General features: G+C 39.4%; 1 protein-coding gene across 1 annotated transcript in view; it reads left to right on the top strand.

Moving 5' to 3' along the window:
* The window catches only part of LOC124168699 (ribosomal protein S6 kinase 2 beta), a 422541-nt gene that overhangs the window by 335264 nt on the left and 64278 nt on the right, over positions 1-22999 (top strand). Inside the window, exon 4 of the mRNA XM_046546965.1 lies at positions 3220-3552. Within this exon, the coding sequence (XP_046402921.1) occupies positions 3220-3552 (333 nt within the window). The remainder of the gene's footprint in view (positions 1-3219; positions 3553-22999) is intronic.

Below are 22999 nucleotides of genomic sequence, written 5' to 3'. Positions count from 1 at the left end.
CGGCAGACAGACTAACCCTTACTTCAGAGGTTCCTACGAAAATGTCAGAGTTAGTTTACTTCTGATTCCATTAACTTATATACCCTACGTTCTTTACTTACCCAATTGCAATGGCGCGAGGTTAAAAAAGAAGTTGTTTAAGGTATTGAAGACAGTAAATTCCTTTACAAGGGTCAACTACCATTTGGAGGATTTTAGAGTGAGACCTGCGATCATTTGGTCTTAAGCTAAAATAGCGGTGAAGTTAAACTCGCGTATAACGAATTTCGGGGGACCATCGTTGTATTTTGTTATAAACGGGATTTATTTATATCCACAATAAAGGAATTTTCCCGTATACATCACAGGATTGCGGGCTAATATTCCGTAAATCATCTTTATTGAAGCTACAGATCCGTGGAATTTTACCATCTTCCCACCCTTGCCATTAAACGCTGTAAATGGAAGGATTTTAAGATTAACTGTAGAACTATGTGGTGATGGCCACATGTGAGAACAAATGATGATAAGATAATGGTTAAGTAGCGAAGATGGCCGTAATTTTATTTATGAAAGGGGAAATAATTCCCCAAGGGACCAAAGAATAGTTCGTTATTGTGGGGATCGTCGATTTCGTATAGTTCGAACTCGTTACGTGCGGGGAAATTAATTTTGGCGATAATAGGAACCGTCCGAGGGGGGCCGGGAACTCTCCTCATTATTAAGGGGAATTCGTAGCATCCGTGATCGTCATAAGCAAGCTTTATTGAACATGGTATTTGGATGATACGACCAAAAGCTTAGGTCATTCGTATCGTGAGGGAAGGGTAGGAAAGGAAGGTTGAATATCTAAATAAAAAAACAAAATTATATTCAATATTGTCGTATGCCGGAGGTGTGAGAAAATCGTGACTCCGATAGTGGTCGGAGGTCGCGAAAGAATATGGAATGTAATGGGCGAAGGTTGCCAAATACTAGCGTATAGGAGAGAGGGCCTTAGCAACCAGTCGGCTCACGACAATATTATAGAAACGAATAAAGTAATGTATGAAAGTGTTTCTGGTCACCCATTAATTAAAAAGTTGTATCCTTGATATTGAACGAGTTAGAGAATCGGATTGTTTGATAGAATGAAGGAGACTGGGCCTCACAGGGAATTTAAGAGGAAATTAGGGGAATGAGTGGCAAGAGTACGCATCTAACGAACGATTTAAAAAAATTTGCATTCAGGATCTATTAATAATTATTTTTATGCAATTTATTCATTGTTACTTGTACTACAATACTTATCTTACGTTGCTGCAAAAAAAAAGAAAGAGCTGCCGTTTATCATCAAAATGTAAGAGAATAACAAACGGGAATCTTGACCCTCACATGGGGCAAATGAAACGTGGGCATGTGAAATCGCTTTGGCAACAGGCTGTATTATGCACATCTACGAATAAAACGCACCAAAAATTCTGGAATTAAGTGGGTAATATTTTAAAATTCCCAATCATAACATGAATTACTTCTTACTGCCCATATTGCTCTAAGATATTTTCCCAGAGACAATTCTCCAATTTCTAGACCAGCTGCAATACAAATTATGGATTCGCCATTGCTCCTCCGCAGCGTAAGTACCTACAAAATATGTTGTCCTAATGCTTTCCGATCGTTTTTTCTCTAATAGTTACGCATTTTATTTCAGTACAATTATCAATAAAATACATCTGATATTTATCGCAGAAACTATGTGGTCTTAGAAAAAGCAATGCTATAAAGTGGGGCAAGAGTCCTCTTGCGGACACTTACCCCAGGACTCTTACCACAAAGACATTTGATATACCTAATACGTCATACCATAACCACATAGTGTGCTGGGAACTAGCTTACTGCATGAATTTTCGAGGCAAAGAATGCATATGAAGGGAATCTAGACAAGCATAGTACTTCAATAAACGCCCAAAGCACAGATAAAAACTACGCGATCCTACAATTTAGATTGTAGGATCGCGTAGTTTTTAAACGTTGCGTAAAAAATGAAAAATAAAATAACTCGCGTTCTGTCTATCGCTGTCTTCCACTGAACGCACCCCTGTGCTATATTTGGCCACGTAAATGAAACTGATGAAACTTTAAGTGGCATCATCCCGACATTAAGAAAGCTATTTCGAAAAAAGTAATTTTGCCCCATGCGAACTCTTGCCCCTCACTAAACTACATGAAGGAATGGTAGGCTGATAGAATGCTTCTTAAGTACACCATGGAAACTTGAGCAATACACCGCTTTACACGACGCAATTTTGACTACGCCTTCGTAAACACGTCAGATTGTGCAAGTACGTGCCCCGTGTAAAGCGGCCTTTACGTATGATGTTTAGGTCGAAAACGCACCATTTTTAAACTACAGAAACTTGAGTCAAGCGTTCCGATTGGCTTCGAGTTTGCACTGTGTCCGGATGCTCTTGACAACCCAGGACTTCGAATGCTAAATCGGTAGAATTCTTCGATAATAATCCTTGACGTGGGGGTCAATATGAAGGTTATGCTCTGTATGCATTGTCTTCATCTCACTTGTTAGAGTGTGCAATTTCTCATATGATCAATGTTTATAGACTACCATGTTACGGTATAATAATAAGAATATTAACAAATTACAACAGGTTATGGGCCCAGTCACGATATAAAAGAAGAAAAGTTTTATGTGGATCTGTTAAACTCGGTGCCTGGCCGCGGTGTCTCGCGCGTTTTGTGGAATATTGAAGAAAGTGAACATAGATTATTCTGTTTGACTGGAGACCTTAAAAATGGAAGACGAATACAGATTTAAGATGCAACAATTTGACGGGAAGAATTACGATAGTTGAAAATTCTTAATGGAATTAATACTGTACGAAAAGAACGTAAGGTATATAATAGAGAAGCCGTATTCAGAAATAATAGCGCCTTACGCAACTGCCCCAGACGGTGAAACCACAGCAGACATTTTCACCAAATGGTTACCATATATGTACATCATTTTCAAAACACAGAGCAGAACTTGGTCTGACTGAAGATTAATGACGTAAAGTTGTATATTGTGTTAAATGAATAAAATGAAAAGATAAGGGTAGAGATGAATGAGAAATTGAGGAGGAGTGTTAGTGTGTGCAATTTCTCATATGATCAATGTTTATAGGTTACCATGTTACGGTATAATAATAAGAATATCAACAAATTACAACATCGCCCTCTCTTTCTCCGCTTTTGGTTCCGCAGGACAGCAGCAGTGAGCGCCTGCAGGGGTCGGAAGCACCCTCGCACCAGTTGCTCCCCCAGCAGCAGCAGTCGTCGCAGTCAGGCCAGCACCACCACCGCGGGAGGGGGCGCTTCAAGAGCGGGGGAGGGGGCGGGGGGGACGGAGGGGGCTCCACGGTGCTTCTGGAGGATGGGGACGTGGTGGGGGGCAGGGGGAGAGGGGGGGAGGACGAAGAGGAGGAGGAGGCGACCACGGAGATCGAATTGCGGGAGGTGACCAAGGAGGGTCACGAGAGGGCAGAGCCCAACCAGTTCGAGCTGCTCAAGGTCCTAGGGCAGGGATCCTTCGGAAAGGTCAGTGCCTCCCTTTTAATCTCTGTATTAGTAGTTTACGCTTCTGCGGCTGCTATCGGTGTCACTTTTGTGTCGTTCAGATGTGAGTTAAACCCTATTGAGTGCCAACCGATTTCTTAAGTGTGTGCTACGCAGTGACGTCATGGAAAAATTAGCAGTGCCGGAACGCACTTTCTTTAACCTTTTTTGAGAAGTGTTTGTGAGTGTTTTTTTATTACTAGTTACTATTTACGTTGTATTAAATTTTTTATTTTGGTTACGAATGCATATATTAGAAATTTTTAGGCACCAAAATTTATAAAAGTGTTATTTGAGTATTATTTCGAGTATTATTTATTTTGAGTTAACAAGTGCCGGAACGGCGTTTCGGCGCGTTCCGGCGACATGACTCAACTGGAGATATGATAAAATTTCCGAGGCATTTGTGCTGATTTTGCGGTATTACAGGAAAATAATTATGTCCGTAATACGAGTGAGAGTAAGTATTCAAAAACTAAAGGAAAATTTTACTAAGTTTGGTTTCAACTTTTTAATATAAAGGGTGGAGGAAAATTGTTTCCCGAAATTTTAACTCTGTATAGTTGATGCCAGTGTGAACCTTAATTACAGATGGTGGCCCGTAATAGGTGCCTCTTAGCTCCCGAATTCTATTCTGGTAGCTTCGACCATCAGTATCACATTAGGCCTTTTCAGGTATCGTAGGGTTCTAGGAGGATAGCCTACTTAACCTTAGTCCTGTTAAGTATCTTGAATTCCTGCCCCTACACACTTGTGTTCTTCTCTGCTGGTTAGGTTAGGTAGGGAACGTTCATTAAACCATAGTCATTTCCTCATCATCATCAGTCAACAATCCTAAGAAAACTAAGTCAAAACCTGCTACGGGCGCACTGTCAGCGTCATCCAGATGTTAACCTAATCAGTCTGGGACCCGGTAAAGACTTGGAGGCTGCGCGCTAGGCTTAGATGTCTTGAACAAATGAGAATTGATATCTTTAAGAGCGACACTGAAAACATCATGTGAGAATCCCACGATATTTCTAGTTCAGACAGAAGCGATAAATTAAAAGAGATGTTTTGCCGAACGGATAAATATGCCGAACCATAAAGTACTTTAATAAATGGTAGTCGTAATTTTTTTTAAGCATTTGCTTTATATACGTAAACTGCTGGTGTCCTAACACCCTCTGCCACACGCCTTTTTACTCGGCTTGCGGGGTATTATGTAGATGTATGTAAATGAAGAGATGCTCTCCATTCCTCTCTCCTATCCGCTAGTATTTGCATAGCGACGAATTTAGTCTCTTTTGCATTTTCCTTTACCTGTCTGATGTAACTCATTTGGGGCCGTCCCTTGCCCTTCTTTCCTTCCACCAGTCTTTCTACAATTGTCTTCATCAGGCCATCATGCCTCATAAAGTGGCTTATTAGTTTTTCCGTCCTCTTCTTAAGGTTTTCAGAAGACTTCCCATTCATCCTACTCTTCTCAGCACTTCTTCATTACTAACTCGGTCGATCCATTTCATCTTCATCATTCTAATGTTACACCACATTTCGAATGCTTCTACTCTTGACTTCTATGCTGCTACCAACGTCCAAGCTATTTCCACAGACGAGCATGCTCCATATGTAGCATCTGATGAATTGTTTCCTCAATTCTATGCTTGTATTCTGAGCTGTAAGAAGATGCTTCTTTTTGTAGAAAGCCCTCTTCGTCTGCGCTATTCCACTGCTATTTCTTTCAGTCCTTTTCTAATATCTTGAAATCTGGGAGGCTGGTTTTTTTAACAATAGCCCTTTTTAGGTTTTTATGTGGCCTGGGGCCTGTTTCACCGTTGTTCTTTTCAAGTATCTTGGCGTCTCGTGAGGTGGGCTTACCGCACAGCGGTCTTTCTTGAGTATCTTAGAATCTGAGATTTGGATCTTTTCTATTTTTCTTTTTATGTGTTTTGTAAACCTTGTGCCCTCCTGTGTCATATGCTATTTTGGGATTTTTGAGTATCAGTGTTACCATAGTCCTTTCGGCGTAACTAGGGCTCTCGTAGGTGGACTTAATTCTTTATGGGGTGGTCGATTTTGAAATAAGATCAGTAATTGTGTACAATACACATTGCATTGCAGTCTGCTCTATTGAATAATAGTTGTTATTGTGCTCTTTTGTTTATTTTTTCTAAAAGTTTCAGTTGGAAAAGTTAGTGGCATATCCCAAATGCCCAATAGGTATAACACATCTCAAAACTAACTTTCGCCAATAACGGATGAAGTTCGCCGTGAAAAAAATATTGTATTTAATTTAGCATCCGTGCGCGTCACTGCGTACAAAGTCACTTTTTCCTGCAGTGCTTTATTTTTCGGCAATAACCTTCATAACTCCATGGATACCAGTATATACCACATCAATTTGGCTGACGCCAGTAATCACGTTTGGTTCAGTCTCCTTTCATTCCCAAATATATCTCCTTGAGCGTCACCCTCAGGACATTTGAAATGGATATTGAACACGTGTTTTTCAATTGGGCCACTCCGAGTGTACTTATGTTTTTCGTCGTAATTCGGCCCTAATTATCTCTTATTAATTGCCATAGGTAACTACTAGGACGTGGGTAGCTGTGTTTGGAGGTTTTTGTTGTCGTTCAGACTTCCAAATCGACACAGAATACGATTTGATTATGTGAGTGTTGCTTCAGTGGCCACCTGAAGCGACAACTGTGTTGAATTGTTTGTATTTAACGTTAATCCAAACGTCAACGAAAGCCTTTGATTGATCCAAAACCATTACAAGACTCGTTCTATGTGCTTGTGTAAGCGCCCATGCGTGTCTAAGTTTTTCCCGTGTATTTCTGAGTAAGCGTCTGGTTTAACTGCTTTTAGTGAATTTGCATATTTTTGCTGGATGTACTGATGCTTACATTGAAGCGGAATGATTTATTTTCTGTTTGTCCAATTACTTTGATGTTCGCCAATTTTCTTATGCTTCATGATTTTATGCTGTAGGAACTTAATATAACAATTGCTTACATTTCTGTTGGATGTCTATCAGTATATGTCTATTCAGTAAATTCATAATTCCATAGTTTCACTTGTAACTATGTCCTCTTTTTGCGAGATGTAAATAGTACGTGCTTTGCGATCTACACATTGATATTGTTATGGTGTTAGAACTAACTGTAAGATTGTCTTTTAACGACGATAATGATAACTTAACTAATCGAAGTAGAACTGAAAAATATTACCATAGTCATGGGTTGATCACATTTAAACTCCTCTGTAATTGAAGTGAGATTAATTTTGCTTGAAGGAGGTGCGCAAAAATGTCGGCATTAATGATATTGCTAAAAATCAATGCTGAATGAGTCTGAATTTCTTAAACTGCATATTTTTTGAACGACCCATAAGTCGGAAATATATCTCCTAATATAGAGTATGAATAGTGTAAAGGAATATTTATTATGTAGTATTTCGTAAAATATTCATTTTGATGTGAAAAAAGATCGTCATTGATTTGGAGGAGAATTATGCTTCTCTGCTGAAGTGAATTTTTGCAGTATCATCAATTTTGCATTAACATCACGAGTGTACCGAAAATAGGATACTTGGATGTTGTGTAAATAAAGTTCCCTAGCAGTAGTGCAGTAAGTACCAATTACACGTAGTTTTGTCGGTACTTATATTTATTTTTGGTTGTCCTGGTTATTTCTAAGTGACACACGTGCCAATTTTCCTGCACTGTTCGTATCAGTTCATGTGGACTTAGTAGTGTCACTTTTCATTGAGTTACATTGTTGTCTTATTCATGATACCCCCAACAATTCGGCAGAGGAAAGACTGGCTAGCCGCCGCGCCTATTTCCGTTAAAAAAAAACGGAAATACTTATCACGGACCCATGAAACATATGAATGAAGCACTATATGCTACTGACGTATTATGTGTGTGGGTTTTGTAAAATACATTCATTTTATGGGCTGTGGTTGTCTATAGTACTGCGGATCATTTCAAATGTCCGAGCCGAAGGAAAAAAACTAATTCAGTCATGATGTGTAATACGTGTAGCGGGAGGAACCTGAACTCAGTTGTACAGAATTTTATAGTTTTATTTCATCTATGGGGAATGAGGCGAGGTTATTCCCTCATTCCCCAACCCAGAGGTCAACTAAGTACTAAGATATATATTAAAATGCATTATCATGCCTTTAAACACTGGTAAATGCTAAACGGGAAAGATTATATAGGGTTCGACCACGAAAATTTTGGAAGGATAGTTGTTATAGTCAATAAATAAAAAGAGGAAAAAAAAAGAAAAAAAATCTTATCATGAAAAACAGTTCACCGAAAAAAGAGGAAAAAGAAACAAAAACAGTGAAAATTAATCTTATAATTAAGTACAATGGTGTATATCTTTAGAAAGAGCTTATGTATCCACTTGAGATCTCAGAAACATATCCACATCTCAGAAACATATCCAGCGCAAATCCACACGTGTGCTGGATATTTTCCTGAGATAGTCTATGGGAGGACATTATTTTACCCTATGAGCCAATCCGTTTCCTAATCGGTCTATCGTTTTGGTAGAGCATCTCTATCCTTACTTTGTTGCCACGAGTTCCACGGATGACTATTCGTTTAAATCTCTTTTGTCCCCGAGATAGCCGAACTAATTCTGCTCGGCTTCAGCATCTCGGAGTGTAGCAGCATGTGCATGATTCATGTTGCTTGTTGCCGTGTTGTCTGTCAATATCGATACAACCTCTCGTCGTCCCTGTCGTAAGTCTTTGGGGAATTTATGACGAATCATTTACTCAAAGCCCTCGACAAGGTATTGGTGGATTCCAAATCGAGCTCTAGTGAAGGCCCATCAAGACATCCACCAGCGTTGATCCCATGTCTGCCTTATGTACGAGGGTTATTCCAAAAGTAAGGTCCGGTTAAGAAAAAAATAAAGAATCACAATTTTAAAAAATGTTTTATTTACATCCCTTACAACTTCCTCTATTTTTCTACATAATTTCCACACTTATCAAAACAGTTATCACATCGTTAAACAAGCTTTTGAATGTCTTTCTTTATGTTGAACTTTACTGTCATTTTGTCAGGACCGTAAACTTTAGTAATCTGCCGATGAATTTCTACCGCTGAAATGTTTTTTGCGGATAAAAATTGTATCACTGCCCTTATTTCACAATCGGCGGGCCGATCAACTGTCGTAAACATCGTAAACTGACACTATAAAGAGCGCGCATCAACAAACAACGCTAATATCGGCGCTTGACACGCAAGGCATGCCGGGAATCGGGGCGCAAGCGATGGTGCCAAATTCAAATAGTTACGGCGAATCTGACCTTACTTCTGGAATAACCCTCGTATTTTTCTTACGATTTTTGGCATTGTGCCTTCCTGAGTATTCCAGGCAGGTCCCTTAGAGTTCTGCCAGGTTAAATATTATGTGATGGTGAGACACCATTTAGAATAACCACGCATCGGCTGGTATGCTAATTGTCGTGATTGGTGTGAAGTTTTTTTGTACTTACTCCTTGTTGAACGCTATTGCAATCACGCATGATTTTTCCTGTGCTGTCGTTGGTGTCCTAGCTTGATAGCCTTACTCGGTCAACTTTGGTCTTACAATGAATTATTTGGGATCTGAGCGCAGAGAGCCCATCTTTTTTTCAGTCGTGTGCCCACTTCTAGAGGCTATCTTGGTATCTTTGGTTGCATTTATTTACGATTCTACTACGAGGGCATAATGCTCTTCCAGTGTGTAGTAGCTGAAAAGCGGTCGATTTCCCGTCTTGCCTCCTGTACGCCAGTCGTTACACATGCTGTGAATTTTGCAATCTACTTGTAGTTGATACCAAGATGGTGTCACAACTTTGCCCAGCTGGGCAGCGTTGATTATTGCTCTCATTTAGGGTCATGAGGAAATGTTGAAGACGCCAGTTGAATGAGTGGCAGAGGGAAGGATGGGGATTGAAGGCTAGCAAATTAAAAATATAACTGGGCTGAGGCGGAAAATGAAAATTTTGAATTGATTAATGATCTTTAGGGAGACAACTATAGTAAGGGCTGCTGAGGACCAGCTCAATGGCACTTCACCTTATACAATGAGGGCAAACTTAAATGTTGCAATTACAGTACAGCCGGCGAGAGTTGTCCGATGATAGTTCAAAAGGACGGGCGGAGAACCCTGCGCCAACATTGTTTGCAACCAATACCTGTCCCCCAAACGCACCACACATCCTCGCCTAGTCGTACAACGTTGTCACATGCATATGAATCGCTGAAACAAGCCTGAGCCACCAAAACAAGCCCTTTATTCGAATCATCAAAACAAAGGATTCTTCCTTTCTGTCCTTCACGCCTGTCGTCCCTTCTGGATCCTTTCTTAAGGGAAGCCTTTTGTTTACATGTGAGGTGGGCGTTTCCCTTTCTTATCTGGCAATTTTGCCCCCCTACCCCTTCTGCCTGTCATCGGACAACTCTCGGCGGCCAGACTGTACTGTGTGGGACAACTCATCATCCTGGTTCGAATCCAGGTCTGGTCGTACGAAGAGAGAGACATTCTACAGCGTGAACCATTTACCTGCCTTAGATATTGATCACACGATTTTGGACGTTTGCAACTCAACGGGGACTAGATCTAGCTTCCTCGGCGTTGCGTACGTTCAAATATCGTGCGGTGCAGAACCAGCTATGAGAAAATGCAGCATCGTCGCCAACGCACCGGTTGGTATGATTCTCGTTTTATATTTTTGGTGGCACTACGTGTTTTTTGCTGATCTACTCATTGTACTACGAAACCTCTGTCGATTTATCACGTTTATGCTTTGTCCTGCTGGTAGCCAGAGAGCATGTATATCGTGGAGGCACCATAGAAACAGAAAAGTGTAACTTAAGCAATGCCTTAACGTGTTGCGTTAGGGAAGACAAACTATTTTTGAGGGGTACTCATGTTAATTTCGACGCATGCGAATAATGGAATGTATTCACGTCATCGTTAGTGTTAGAAAATTGCAAAGATATCCCATGCCACCTTTACGAAATACATGCTCTATTCGCCTGGTTACACGATAAACTAACTCGTGTAGTTAATTGTTTGAATGCATCAACGTGAACTTACCCCCTGTAACCATTGCAAATGGTACGAATGCATGAATTGTATATAGAACTTGTTCTAATTTGGTTCGTACAATCACGCAAGTTCAGTTCCTTTGAACCAACTATGCAATTTTGCATCGACTGTCTCTAGAATGGCACAGTCTCTATAATGGCACTGTCTCTAGAATGATGAACAGAGGTATCGTACTGCCCTCTAAGTTTTATTTCACAACTCTAAAAAACGTGTTTCGATTGCCTTGCGATCATCACCAGGTGCCAGTGGCGTAGCAAGGATTTTGAATAGGTGGGGAGGGGTTTGCCAGAGATTTCGGGACCCTGCTGGGGTGTATGAAAAACACATCAGGGCAAAGAGGGGTCCTTCCCTGGAAAGTTTTAGGATTTTTGGTATTGAAAACGTGATTAAAACGTTTTTATGACTCAAAAATAATAACTTTGTACGAGTATTAATTATTAAAAGTTATTTATTGAGACATTTTACTCGTTTTTTGCGCCTCTTCTAAAGACTTAAGGGGGGTTGTTATCCGGAAACCCCCCCAAGGCTACGCCACTGTCAGGTACCCATCACCATAGGCCGATTCAGAGGGGGTTGTAGTGATTCACGTGTCCCCACAGACGCTTAAAAATAGATGAGATTTTTAATACGGTTATCGTTACGTTCTTTTTATTTTTTGTATTGAGGAGCCTCAATTATTTCATTTAACATTAATAACTTTCATGTCAAAATAAAGAGAATACTTTTACAGTAATTGCTGTATTTTGTTTTTAATCTCAAATATGAGGAGATCTGTCAGACCCTTGTGGGGATCCAAGCTAGCTTCCTCGGGTTTGTATACGCTCAAATGTCGTGTGATATAGAACCAACATTCAGAAAATCATGCTTCATCACCAACATACTGGTATGTTTGATGCCGTGATTGTTGTGACCCTAATTTGATGCTCAATCCTTGTCGTAACGCAATAGCTTTGCCTCCCCCCATAAAGAATCCTGAATCCGCCCCTGCTCATCACTGTATTACCCCCTGTAACCATTCCACCTGGTACGAGTGAATGAATTGTGTTTAGAACTTGTACTAATTTAGTTCATACAATCGTACTAGTCCAGTTCCTTTGAAACAATGTAGCAATGCAGTGCCCAGTGATGATTGCAGAGCAATCGAAACATGTGTCGTAGAGCTGTGAAATAAAACTATGTGGATATTGCGATATCACAGTTTGTCATTTGAAATGCTGTTCCACGATATCACTCGAGTTAATGTGTCGTGTAACCATACCTATGTTTGATAGATAATTTGGTGTATGTAGTACTCGGCGAGACATCAGTGGATCCAGGCGTCTGAAGAGACCATCCAGCGTTAGGCATGTATCTACCTTATGAATTGATCACACGATTTTGGACGTTATACACTCACCGGGGATCCAAGCTAGCTTCCTCGGGTTTGTATACGCTCAAATGTCGTGTGATGTAGAACCAACATTCAGAAAATCCTGCTTCATCACCAACATACTGACTGGTATGTTTGATGTCGTGATTGTTGTGATCCTAATTTGATGCTCAATTAATGTCGTAGCGTAATAGCTTTACCAACCGATTGTCGATTGATGTTAAACAGTGTCCGTGGTTCTTTCTTGTTTACCGTGATTATTATGGCAATAAAGGAATTGAAGTGTTATTACTTATTGTCGTGGTTGTTGTGGTGATATGTTGATGCTTACTTTTCTGTCAGACTTACTTTGTCTTATCGATCTAACAATCTTGCTGTTTGACAGAGTGCGTTGCTCTTGCGAATTGGCTGTTTATAAGTGAATTGTTATTACATAATGTCTCTATGTTGCTGAGGAAGGTATTTTAAAGAATTATTATAAGCGGTGAAAAGCCTATATATTTTTCAGTTCGTAAATGTGATGTAAGTAGAATCGAGTTTTCCACTGCGGCCGTAATTGTTGATCAACCGCATTTTTTGTACTTCCCGTAAGCTTGCGTGTTCAATATACCGTGCTGTTTTTGCTTTAATCCGGGGCTGCCGTAACATTCCCAAGCATTATCTATTTCATCAAATCAATGTCTAACTATCAAACTGTGGAAGCAATTAATACTTTGTGTATTTTTAGGATACGCATCCAACTAACTTTCTTAGTTCATGTGTTTTAAATTGGTTTTCGTATTGTCAATTAGTTTTCGTAGCCATATTTTTTTTTACAAATAAGAGCATGTGTATTTCTGCCTTAGCCGTCGTAGAACATAATGGTGGTGACCCCCGTGGCTTCACTTGCCAATGGTAATAAGCCAACACCCTCAGCAGATGCTTCTATGGTAAATGGGGTCCATGCATCAATGTTATTACCTTTTGATTCATAACTGTCCAAATAATGTTTTACTCCAATGATAGTTTTTTTTCTTTTGCTTACTCTATTGCTTCTCATGGGTCTTTGAGAGAGAACCGTTAATTAGGTTAACTTGATCTCGAATTAACTTGATCGACGTAGGACAACGATCTCAGATAACAATTTACGAACTTCGGAGGAGGCATCTAGCCGTTATCGCCTATTTAATGCAAGGGCCACGAATCGATTTCACTTCGTCTGCAGGGCCGCAATGCTCTACGTCACTTGACCACCACAACGATAAAATAAAAAAATCTAATTTCAAAGTGCAATTATCTTTATTGTTTAAAAAGTCATTCAATCAATGCGATTTTTGACGTTGTTTATTTTTGACGAGTTTGTCGGTGTTTTATTCTCGATACAATATTTCCTGTAGCCTCTGGGGAACGCAAGAAATCAGCCGCCGGACAGCGAGTTGAAGACCCTTGTCGTGAACACTTCTTTTAACTTTCCGGCTGGCGCACTAACTATCTTAACATGAGCGGGCGCGCTGTTTGTAAAATAAACATTTCTTAAATGATTTAATGTCAGTTTTATGATCGAAATAATTCCAGAGTTTGGTATCAGTAAAGGAATAATATGTATTTTAAATCTCAAAAACATAGAAATATCCTAACAATTAAATGATTACATGCGATTATAAGCACTCATCACAAACTTTCTCCTTAAGCACGGGAACTGCAACCAGGTATCGCAAATTTTTACACTGACTCGAAAGTATTGGCAAAGTAATTCGATGGAAGACAATTGCATAAAAATATCCTAACATGGATAATTAAACATAAATAAATCCTCATAAACCACCTAGTTGTACAAAAAAGAACTTACATTGCTTCCTTCTCCATGTCTACGAGCGGTCGCGCTGTTGACACGGTTCACAACGGGCGACCTTCTCCGTAACTAACTCTATTCACAATGAGCTGGGAGTGAATTTTCCGCTGACGCCGACGTATGTTGTACGGAAAAATACTGTTGGAGGAGTACAATGAAGGTTCAAAAAGATTACATTGTTTTGTACAGACTTATCGACCGTAAACTGAAAACCGTTTAATTTGTAAACGGGCGCGCCCGTCGGGTTAACACAATTATCTGTACAATTAATGCGGTTTCTAACCTTGATTTATTTTCCCACTTAGCAACCGATGTTTTCTTTCGATTCTAAGGACGTTCGTAACGGATATTATTCGATGTATGGGTAAAACCTCTAGTTCAACGAACTATCTGGGGGTGAGGCCAAACACAGGAGCAACTACAAGAAAAGTAAAGCAATAAACGCAGCCAACCGTTTGGAAATGACACATTAAAAAATTATCCTGCGTCTCCCGAGACGCTAGCTGACATCAACGACGTGGTTAAATGAAAAAAATGTCTCTAATCATGGCTGAAGTCTTACTGAAACTATACCATGTATCACTTCACATTTCTACGGTACTGATTGTACTATCAAATGGAGTGTATTTTACCACCAATAGGAAAAAATACTCTACTTCTCGGTACCTAATTTATTTATTGACAGGTACTATGAATAAAATCGATACTGATACAAAATAAATATCATTTATGACTAATCCAGAAAGTAGTATCGCAAATGAAATAAGATCGCAAACTGGAGTTCGATTAACATTATGAAAAGCTTTGTCATTGGTAGTGTAATCAATGTGGCCCAAAGTAAAGCTTCTTCACGAAGTGAAAATTCAGGGGAAGTGGACAACAGGCGAAAGAAACCTAAAATGAATAAAGATTTTTTTGCGGTATCAAATTAAAATTACAGCATCAATATCTATACAAATATCATTCCAAGACGTCATGAAAATACGCGCCTAAAACCTCTGGTTCAACGAACTTTTCGAAGTTAACGCCAAAGACAAGAGCAACTACAAGAACCTCAGGGTAATAAACGCAGTCAACTGTTTGCAAATGACGCACAAAACAGGTTATCCAGCGTCTCCCGAGACACTATCTGCCATCAACGACGTGGTTAAATGAAAAAAAATATCTACATTCATGGTTGAAGTCGCAGAATGGATATAAAAGTGATGCTCAAAACGGCTTCAGGCTATAACTCGCCCTGGCTTCTGCTGCCGTTAAGGCTCCTAGGTGACCATTCCTCGAGCTACAAGACCCTTAAACAATAAAGGTGGCACATGTTTTTCGCCTATCTGGCAAGATGGACTTGGGGGAATAAACCCAAGATGGCCGCAATTCGCGACGAGCCACATAAAATCGCTCCAAAGGCGTGATTCTGAGAATCCAGCTTTTCGGTAGCACTTGTGCACATAAAGGATATATCGTAGCTGTTTACGATACGTAGCAAGAAAGATTTGACAACTCACGCGTGGAGTACTAGAGTATATTTTTCGGAGATATGGAGAGAGTCAAATCCTTTATCTGTCATTAAATATGAGACTCCTGAAATATAAATCGAATCACCTGACCCCATAAAAGATGAAGGACTTATCTTGTCCCGATGGCATTGTTTGATATAATGAGGAGGGTATATTAGAAGTAATACAAGATTTAATTTTTCTGTCACAAAATTGTCGTTATAATTCATGGAGGAATGCGTTTTAGGATGGCCATCAATTTCTTTGCATTGCGCTTGAATAAATTTGAAGTGACGGATAATCAAATTCAATTTAAAAAATATATAAAATGGAAATCACAATTTCTCTTAATTGTCAGACAGTGGATTGGAGTACCAACAGCTCGAAGGGGTATATTTTGAAATTATATCCGACAGTACCATTTATTTCCTATCTCGCTGTAAGTTGAACTTTATTACATTAAAATACCAATGGGACTCTTTTATGGAAGTATGACGAAAGACGGAGTTGTTGTTGAAATGGGATGAGGAGGAAAGTGAAGTGGCAAAGGAAAGCCAGGAAGCAGAGCTGAGTTTCTCGGGAATATGAGAAGAAGACTGATGATGGTGTCTCAGTAATTGAAAAAAAGATCGCTTAAGACGTCGACTGGGACGGAGCCTCGGGATGAGGGATGCGAAGTGGAGACGTGGTGTGAAAGCTAAAGCCAAAGGAAAGCAAGGGGAAAATACAGGACCCATTTCAGATGTGTTGCGAGTTAGAGACCCACAATAATAATTTCACCAAAGCGTTTGAAATCCTTGACGCCAATGGCCGTAAAGGTGGTTAGGGCGGCTTCAGCTGAAGTCAAGTTATGTACTCGGGCTACCTATTATTTACGTAAAAGAGAGGCCACAAAAGTATAAGCAAAAGAAAGTGTAATTAGGAACTGAATGTGAGTGCAATTTTGCTCCTACCTCATCACTAGAGATACGTGAAAATCGCACTTTCATTTTTATTTTATCGTACTTTATATAACAGTTCATCGCATTTGTAGCGTCTATTTTTATTTTCATAATGAGGTAGATGTCGGTAAAATGTAGTGAAACACAGTTATATGACAAAATACAGATTATTTTGAATAATTATGTTGTAGAACAATAATAAATTAAGGAATAAGACATATAGTGGCGGAGGTGTAGCTTGCCCGCGCCCACTTGTAGTTCGCGGGCACGTAGAGTCCCAGCCAACTAGCAGCTGGCCAGTGCTCACACGCTTTAAGCGGTGAGTGTCGGCGGAGCACTGCGCTCGGCACAAAATGTACGAATTTTGCCGTCGAAAAGGCAAATTTGCGTAAAAATATCATAAAAGTCCAGTCATCTCATCTATGTCGCATTTATTTGCGCACATCGCATCTATATCGCATTTATCGCATTTGCGATTTTCACGCATCTCTACTCATCACCATTCAAGCGTCAAAAACGATTTTTTAAAAGGTATTTACAGTAGTCCACTTGACTAGTTTCGAAACTGCTTTCAGTCTTTGTACACTTAACTGTTGACGACACTTTTCGCTAAATATTCACAATCTAAGTGGTAAATCCTAAATAAATATAATTATTTATGAAGAAAAAATATGCAAGAAGTATATAAAAGTCGGGAAATTGAATATATTTGCGTAATTTAGGCGAAGTCAGTGTAGTGGTTAGTATTTTGCATCCAGCCGCAATGCCAGTTTCAGGCAGTTTTTCGCAAAAGTATTTCGTATTTTATCATGAACTTATACTTTCCCAAACGTATTTATATTTGTCACAACATTTTTCTTCTAATGAGGGCCGTCTCAACAACTTCTCGTTACAAACTGCTTCGCTAGCTCTGTTAGTGGACAATCGCAACCAACACATTAGGACTGAAGTTTCTCTTCCGTGAATAGGTACGAATGCGTTTGAGCGCAATGACCTATCCTTAACCGTGCTAAAAAGATTTTCTCCCGGCGCGGCGGACATTCCTAATTTAGGTCTGCCACGCATGTTACAGCCTTTATTTCGCGAAGTCGTCTGTTGTCTTCGATCATCAGCATTTATTATTCCAATTTTATTCCGAGTGATTTTATCTGAGGACACCTCCCAGAACTTTCGCAGGTGCTATCGAGTAAAGGTCCTCTAAATCCTAATTTGATGCTCACTTCTTGTCGTAGCGTAATTTCTTAATCTACCGATTGTCAATTTATGTTCAACAGTATCTTCCTTGTTTACCGTGATTATGATGTCAACAATAGAAGTGAAATTATTTATTGTCAGGATTGTTATGGTGATACGTTGATGTTTACTTCTTTGTCGTACGTAATAACCTTATTGCTAAAAACAATTGCTGTTTTCAAAGTGCGTTGCCCTTACGAATTTAGCATGTTTATTGTTGAATTGTTATTGCTTTATGTCTCGATGTTGCTAAGGAATATCTTTGAGGTATCATAAGAAGTGAAAAGCATGTATTTTTGTTAGTGTGTAGACGTGTTCTAAGTAGAATCCTGTCTACCACTGCGGCCGGCCTTGTGATCTTCCTCACTTGCTTCCCAAACTTACCATTCATAGCCAACATATTATCTGTTCGAAAAGAAATATATCTAAAGGACCATAATCGAATGGCCTGTACAAATAACACAGTAGCGTTGGGAGACCGCATGTATTTATGAAGGTGATGAAGTATGTAACATCTGCAAAACAAAGCTTTCCAAAGAAAATGGATGAGTTGATAAATGACGGAACATTAAGGATTTATTTATACGCCTCGTTAAAATTCTATGGTTTTTTATTCGTGTAAGCCTACTGAGACGGAAATTAATTATCCCAGGCCTTTTCGACGATGAATTATTCTATTTAATTATGTGCCTAATGTTTTTTTATTCTCGGGGAAAAACCGTTTCAAAAAATTCCTCCAAGAATGATATGTTCCCTCCCTTCTGCTTCTCCATAACGAGATGAAAGTAAGCTTATGGACACTCAATGAATAAGATATTACTATGCAAATGAGAAATAAATGGAGTTTTTCAGCTTAATTCCATTGCGAGAACCAATTTTCACCACAAAAAAGCGTCCTCAGTTCCTGTTATTTGTTTTTTTTTATAAAATATCTGAGCAATAACTTACATAAAAAATATCCCTGTCTTTTTCTATCCACAAAACGAGTTAACATAACTTATATCAAACATTACCGAATGTCAGGAACTCCGATAAAGAGTCAATTAGCTCCTTATATATAGAGCTCCTAAGGTAAATTAAATGACATTACAATTTCAGATGTTTCCGACATAAAAGCAGAATCTTGTAACGAAATAGCATCACCCAAGATTCATTTTATCAAAGAAAATACAATAACTGGATGGACTTTACAAGCAATAGCGAATGCTTAAACAGACTGTATATATTTATCAAGGTAATGAAAAGTGCAGCACAGAAATGCAAGGAATAAAATAGTAAAAACTTTAAGAATTGGAAAGTCATTTCTAATAATGCGGCAAAATCTTTATACTTTAGCTTATAAGTTAAAATGTACCATATACTATTCAGTATGATATCTGAATAGCAATACTTCTAACCTGCATTTAAAATGCAGCTTGAAAATTAATGGAACGACTTCAGTTCAAATAAATTACTAAGAAAAATTCTTTCGGTGCAAGGCGGGGCAAAGAAAGATGAAGCCACGAATATTGTAGAAAAATAAATTAGCTTCAAATTATGGTACGATAAATTTGATGAATGTACTTCCTAGAAGTATTCTACTTATTAAAATTTCGTCTTACCACGTCTTCGTCTTCAAACGCTCGCAAACCTTGGACCGACGGAACGTTTGAAATAAAACTGTTAAATAACACTGATTTGCACGTTTCAAAAATATAAACATGGCACATTGCAAATATCACCGTAGCAAATTATAAAATTTGAACAAAACACGAACAGCGAGCGCTGCAATAACTGGCCGCGGATACGACGACGGGTGAATTGCGTCACGGCGACAGCGCCGATCCAACATTTTTTCTGACGCTTGACATTGAATTACGGTTTTCTCGGCGTTTTGCGTCGGTCAGTGAACGAATTGAGCCAGTGGAGGAGATTTATGACGTCATATAGGCAGAAGGCGGAAATTGGTGCTGAAAAGTCTCGTTTCTCGAGATTCCAGAATAGGTGTCTGTTTTCGGAAGAGGCATGATGATGTCAATTGGTTTACAATACCATGGTCGTGAAATGATTCATCCTGTGAAAGTGTACAAAGTTTTTCGTGTTGTTTCAACATCATATAACATGTATTAATGTGTATGCATTAGTAATGATATAAAGGCAACAGGCGAAGCGAAGTACCTGGGAGTTGCGATAACTTAAAACCCCTTGTGATACTCTAATATAATTAATATTTGCTGCATAGCCCTAAAGAAGTTAGGATTCGTCAAGCGTATTGTGGGAAGATTTTCGAATGGGAAAGTAAAATAAAGTTGCTATTTCGCACAAGTCCGACCACACCTTGAAGTGAACATATAGGATCCGGTGCGGAAAAACTTAATCCGTGAACTGAATAAAATGCAGATGAAAGCTGCGCAAATCGTCAAAAACTGCTATGGGCGTACTTACATCGTTACCCAGATGTTAAGCGAATTAGGTTGGGAGCCGCTAGAGACTCAGAGGTTGCACGCTATGCTTAGATTGCTTGAACAATTGAGAATGGATATCTTTAAGAGCGATACGGAGAACATAACATTAGAGCTATACTATATTACAGGTCCCATAGAAGCGATAAATTAAGAGATGGTATTTTGCCGAGCGGATAGATATGCGAATTCTTTTTTCCTCCGAACCATGAGGACTTTAATAAATGCTAGTGGTAATTTTGTTTGAACATTTGCTTTTTATGCGTAGGTGAGTGGTGTCCTAACACCCCCTGCCAGACGTCTTTTTAAGCGGCTTGCGGGGTATTATGTAGATGTATACATCATTTTTAAATCCTTCGTTTTATCCTATGGTTGCTGATGTACGACTAAAACTTCTTACCTGGATAGTAAGGACGTAGCGAGTAGGGGCTCATCCCATCGTCCTCACTTACCTCGAAATGATACGGAAATACGTTCGTAAGGGTTCCCATCTCCAAATGGTCCCCACAAAAACATGCTTCCCCCAAATTTTGATGCGAATACGACCTTGGCGCTTTAGGAAGCGGAAATTTTTTATGCGTATTCGTCTGGAAGTCGCTGCGAAGTCATTCTCAAATCTTTAGCCTTATCGACAGTTAAAAAATTCTTTTGGGAAAGTACAAGGGTATGGCGTCCTCATTCATTATTATACGGTTTAGTTTTTATCGTTTTGGTTTTATTATTTATAGTTTTATCGTGTCTGTATTTAATATTGGTCGTTTTTCATTGTTGCTATGGAGAAGGCCCGAGCTAGGTTGCCGGGACACCGGGAAGTTTCCCGATGCGCCCTCCAGCCAGGAAATCTTAGGCGCCCTGCTGTTCCGATACTGATAAATTTACATTCGGATTACCAAAACTGAGAAGTTAAATTGATTTCAATGATGCCTGATTTTACAGTATAATTAACACCTTTGCTTGGTTTCGCTTTTTAGTGGGCCTTCTTCGCTTCTATAGCATTGAGGTGTTTTCCCCCGTCCCGTTCCTTCCGCTCCTATCCTATTCCAGGGGCGTCGTCGGGCTTCTATCGCGGCGGCGCCTCTTTCCTTTTCCCTTCCTCTCCTCCCCCTCCCCGGGTGATCGGGCGTATTAGCCCCGGGCTTGGTTCCCGGCCGCGGTGCGTTGTATCCCCGAAGAGTTCGCCCTGAACCCTCATACTCGAGTATAATTAACACCGTCTTGAGTGAAGAAAAAATAATTAAAATAAATAAAATTCAATCCGGTAGGAATCGATTCAATGTCAAGAGGGTAAGGATTAAAATTTCAAAACTTGTATATATATTTCCACGCCCCCAGTCCGTCCCGGTAATCCTCCCCATACGTAGTGCTGGCGACCTCTGGCTAAGGCCGTTCATCGCCCTTAGAAGGGACCCAGCACGGGCCTGCTTATGAAGTTATTATGTTCAAAAATAAATAGACAGTCATTCGGGCTGAAACGACGATAAAGTGCACATTGCATTGAATTCGATGTGTTATTTAACTCTTTTATTTTAACCAAGTGATTAGAACTTTCAGTGGAACCCTTAAGGGTATCCAGTGAGTGAGACGGAAAATCTGTTTTTGACCCTTGCCACGTCCAGCTAAAATATCAATGCGCTGAATTCTCGCGTCCTGCCCAAAATAAAGTGATGAATAAAATAATTTTGATTGGAGCGTTGCTGTTATTTTCCCATTAATCTTAGTATGTTGGATAGTTGGTTTCTTAATTGTCTTCACTTAATTTCACACTTACTGGGAGGAGTAAATTTCTTACTCGGTCGATCAAATATGTAAAAGGGAGTCCTAAGAAGAGTGAGAGAGAAGAAAAACCGCTTGAGAACCTTGACAAGAACTAGAACAGACTATCGTCAAGGAAAGAATAGGTGGGCAATTTACAAAAAGGGTCTTCAATGGCCGTGAAATTTGTCACCTATCATCAGCACAAGAGACAAAAACCCTTATTGTGTTGGTTTTTGTGAATGACTTTCGGGGTATTTTTGTAATATGTTTTAAGAAATTTCCGCGGCGCGGTGATAAGTGCGATGCGATCAACTTTTTTTCCCAATATTTTTCAGGATAATGTTTGTAATTACAAGGAATAGCATAGATCACTTCGTCCGTTAGCGACGCGAGTAGCGACTTCTTCTTTGTGTGACACTAATGTCATAATAAATTGTCGCCTTAATTTCTTGTAACAATCAGTCAGTTATATCGCAGCATGATATTTTTCCTTTCGTTTACACTGTTTTGCCGAATTGTCTGTAAGTTAACGGCGATCTGCAACGAGTGAATCTTTTGTATTTCTTTTCATTTTTTCTTTTCTTTTATGATTGTAATGTCATGATGAACTTGTAAAAGTTGTACAATAATTTTCTCGTGGGCCACAAGGCCCACGAAATAAACGAATTTATTATTATTATCATTATTACTTCTGTAAATCCATTTAAATGGCGGTGGTTGACAACATATTTAGAGGCCGACATGAGGATCTTCTTTGTATCACAAACACTCTCGTGAATACTCAAAATCCTAACTCATGTACATGGTATGGCCCAAGGTGTGCCAAATTTTACGGCCACTCGAGAGTCAGTTTTTAACTGTCGATCTATAGATCGATTCCTTTCACTTATTTAGCCTTATCGTTGGTTGATGTATTTGAAGAGAGAAGAGGATGTGTTTGTTTGGTATCGCGGTTTTCATATCCGCCCACGGATATTTTCCTGAACGGCTGGAAGTTTGACGGAGTGTTGTCTGGCCTTCGTTTGCTTTGATCCGCAAACATCCGCAGTGTTCGCTATCTGGTCAAATGGACTCCTCGTTCGTCACCTCGGGTATTATCTTGGCGGTTGATCAGTGTGAATGAACACACCTATGGTTTCAAATGTTAAGAATACGTGCCCAGTAAGGGTGTATGGGTTTTATTTATTTATTTATTGAAGTAATTTTCACTTACAGCCGTGAGGCCAATTTACAGTGAAATTTTTAACAATGACATGAATG

This window comes from Ischnura elegans, chromosome 12 (assembly GCF_921293095.1).
Source record: "Ischnura elegans chromosome 12, ioIscEleg1.1, whole genome shotgun sequence".
Taxonomy (NCBI): Eukaryota; Metazoa; Arthropoda; class Insecta; order Odonata; family Coenagrionidae; genus Ischnura; species Ischnura elegans.
The sequence above is the reverse complement of the archived record's forward strand: the minus strand, read 5'-3'. Positions and strand labels throughout refer to the sequence as shown.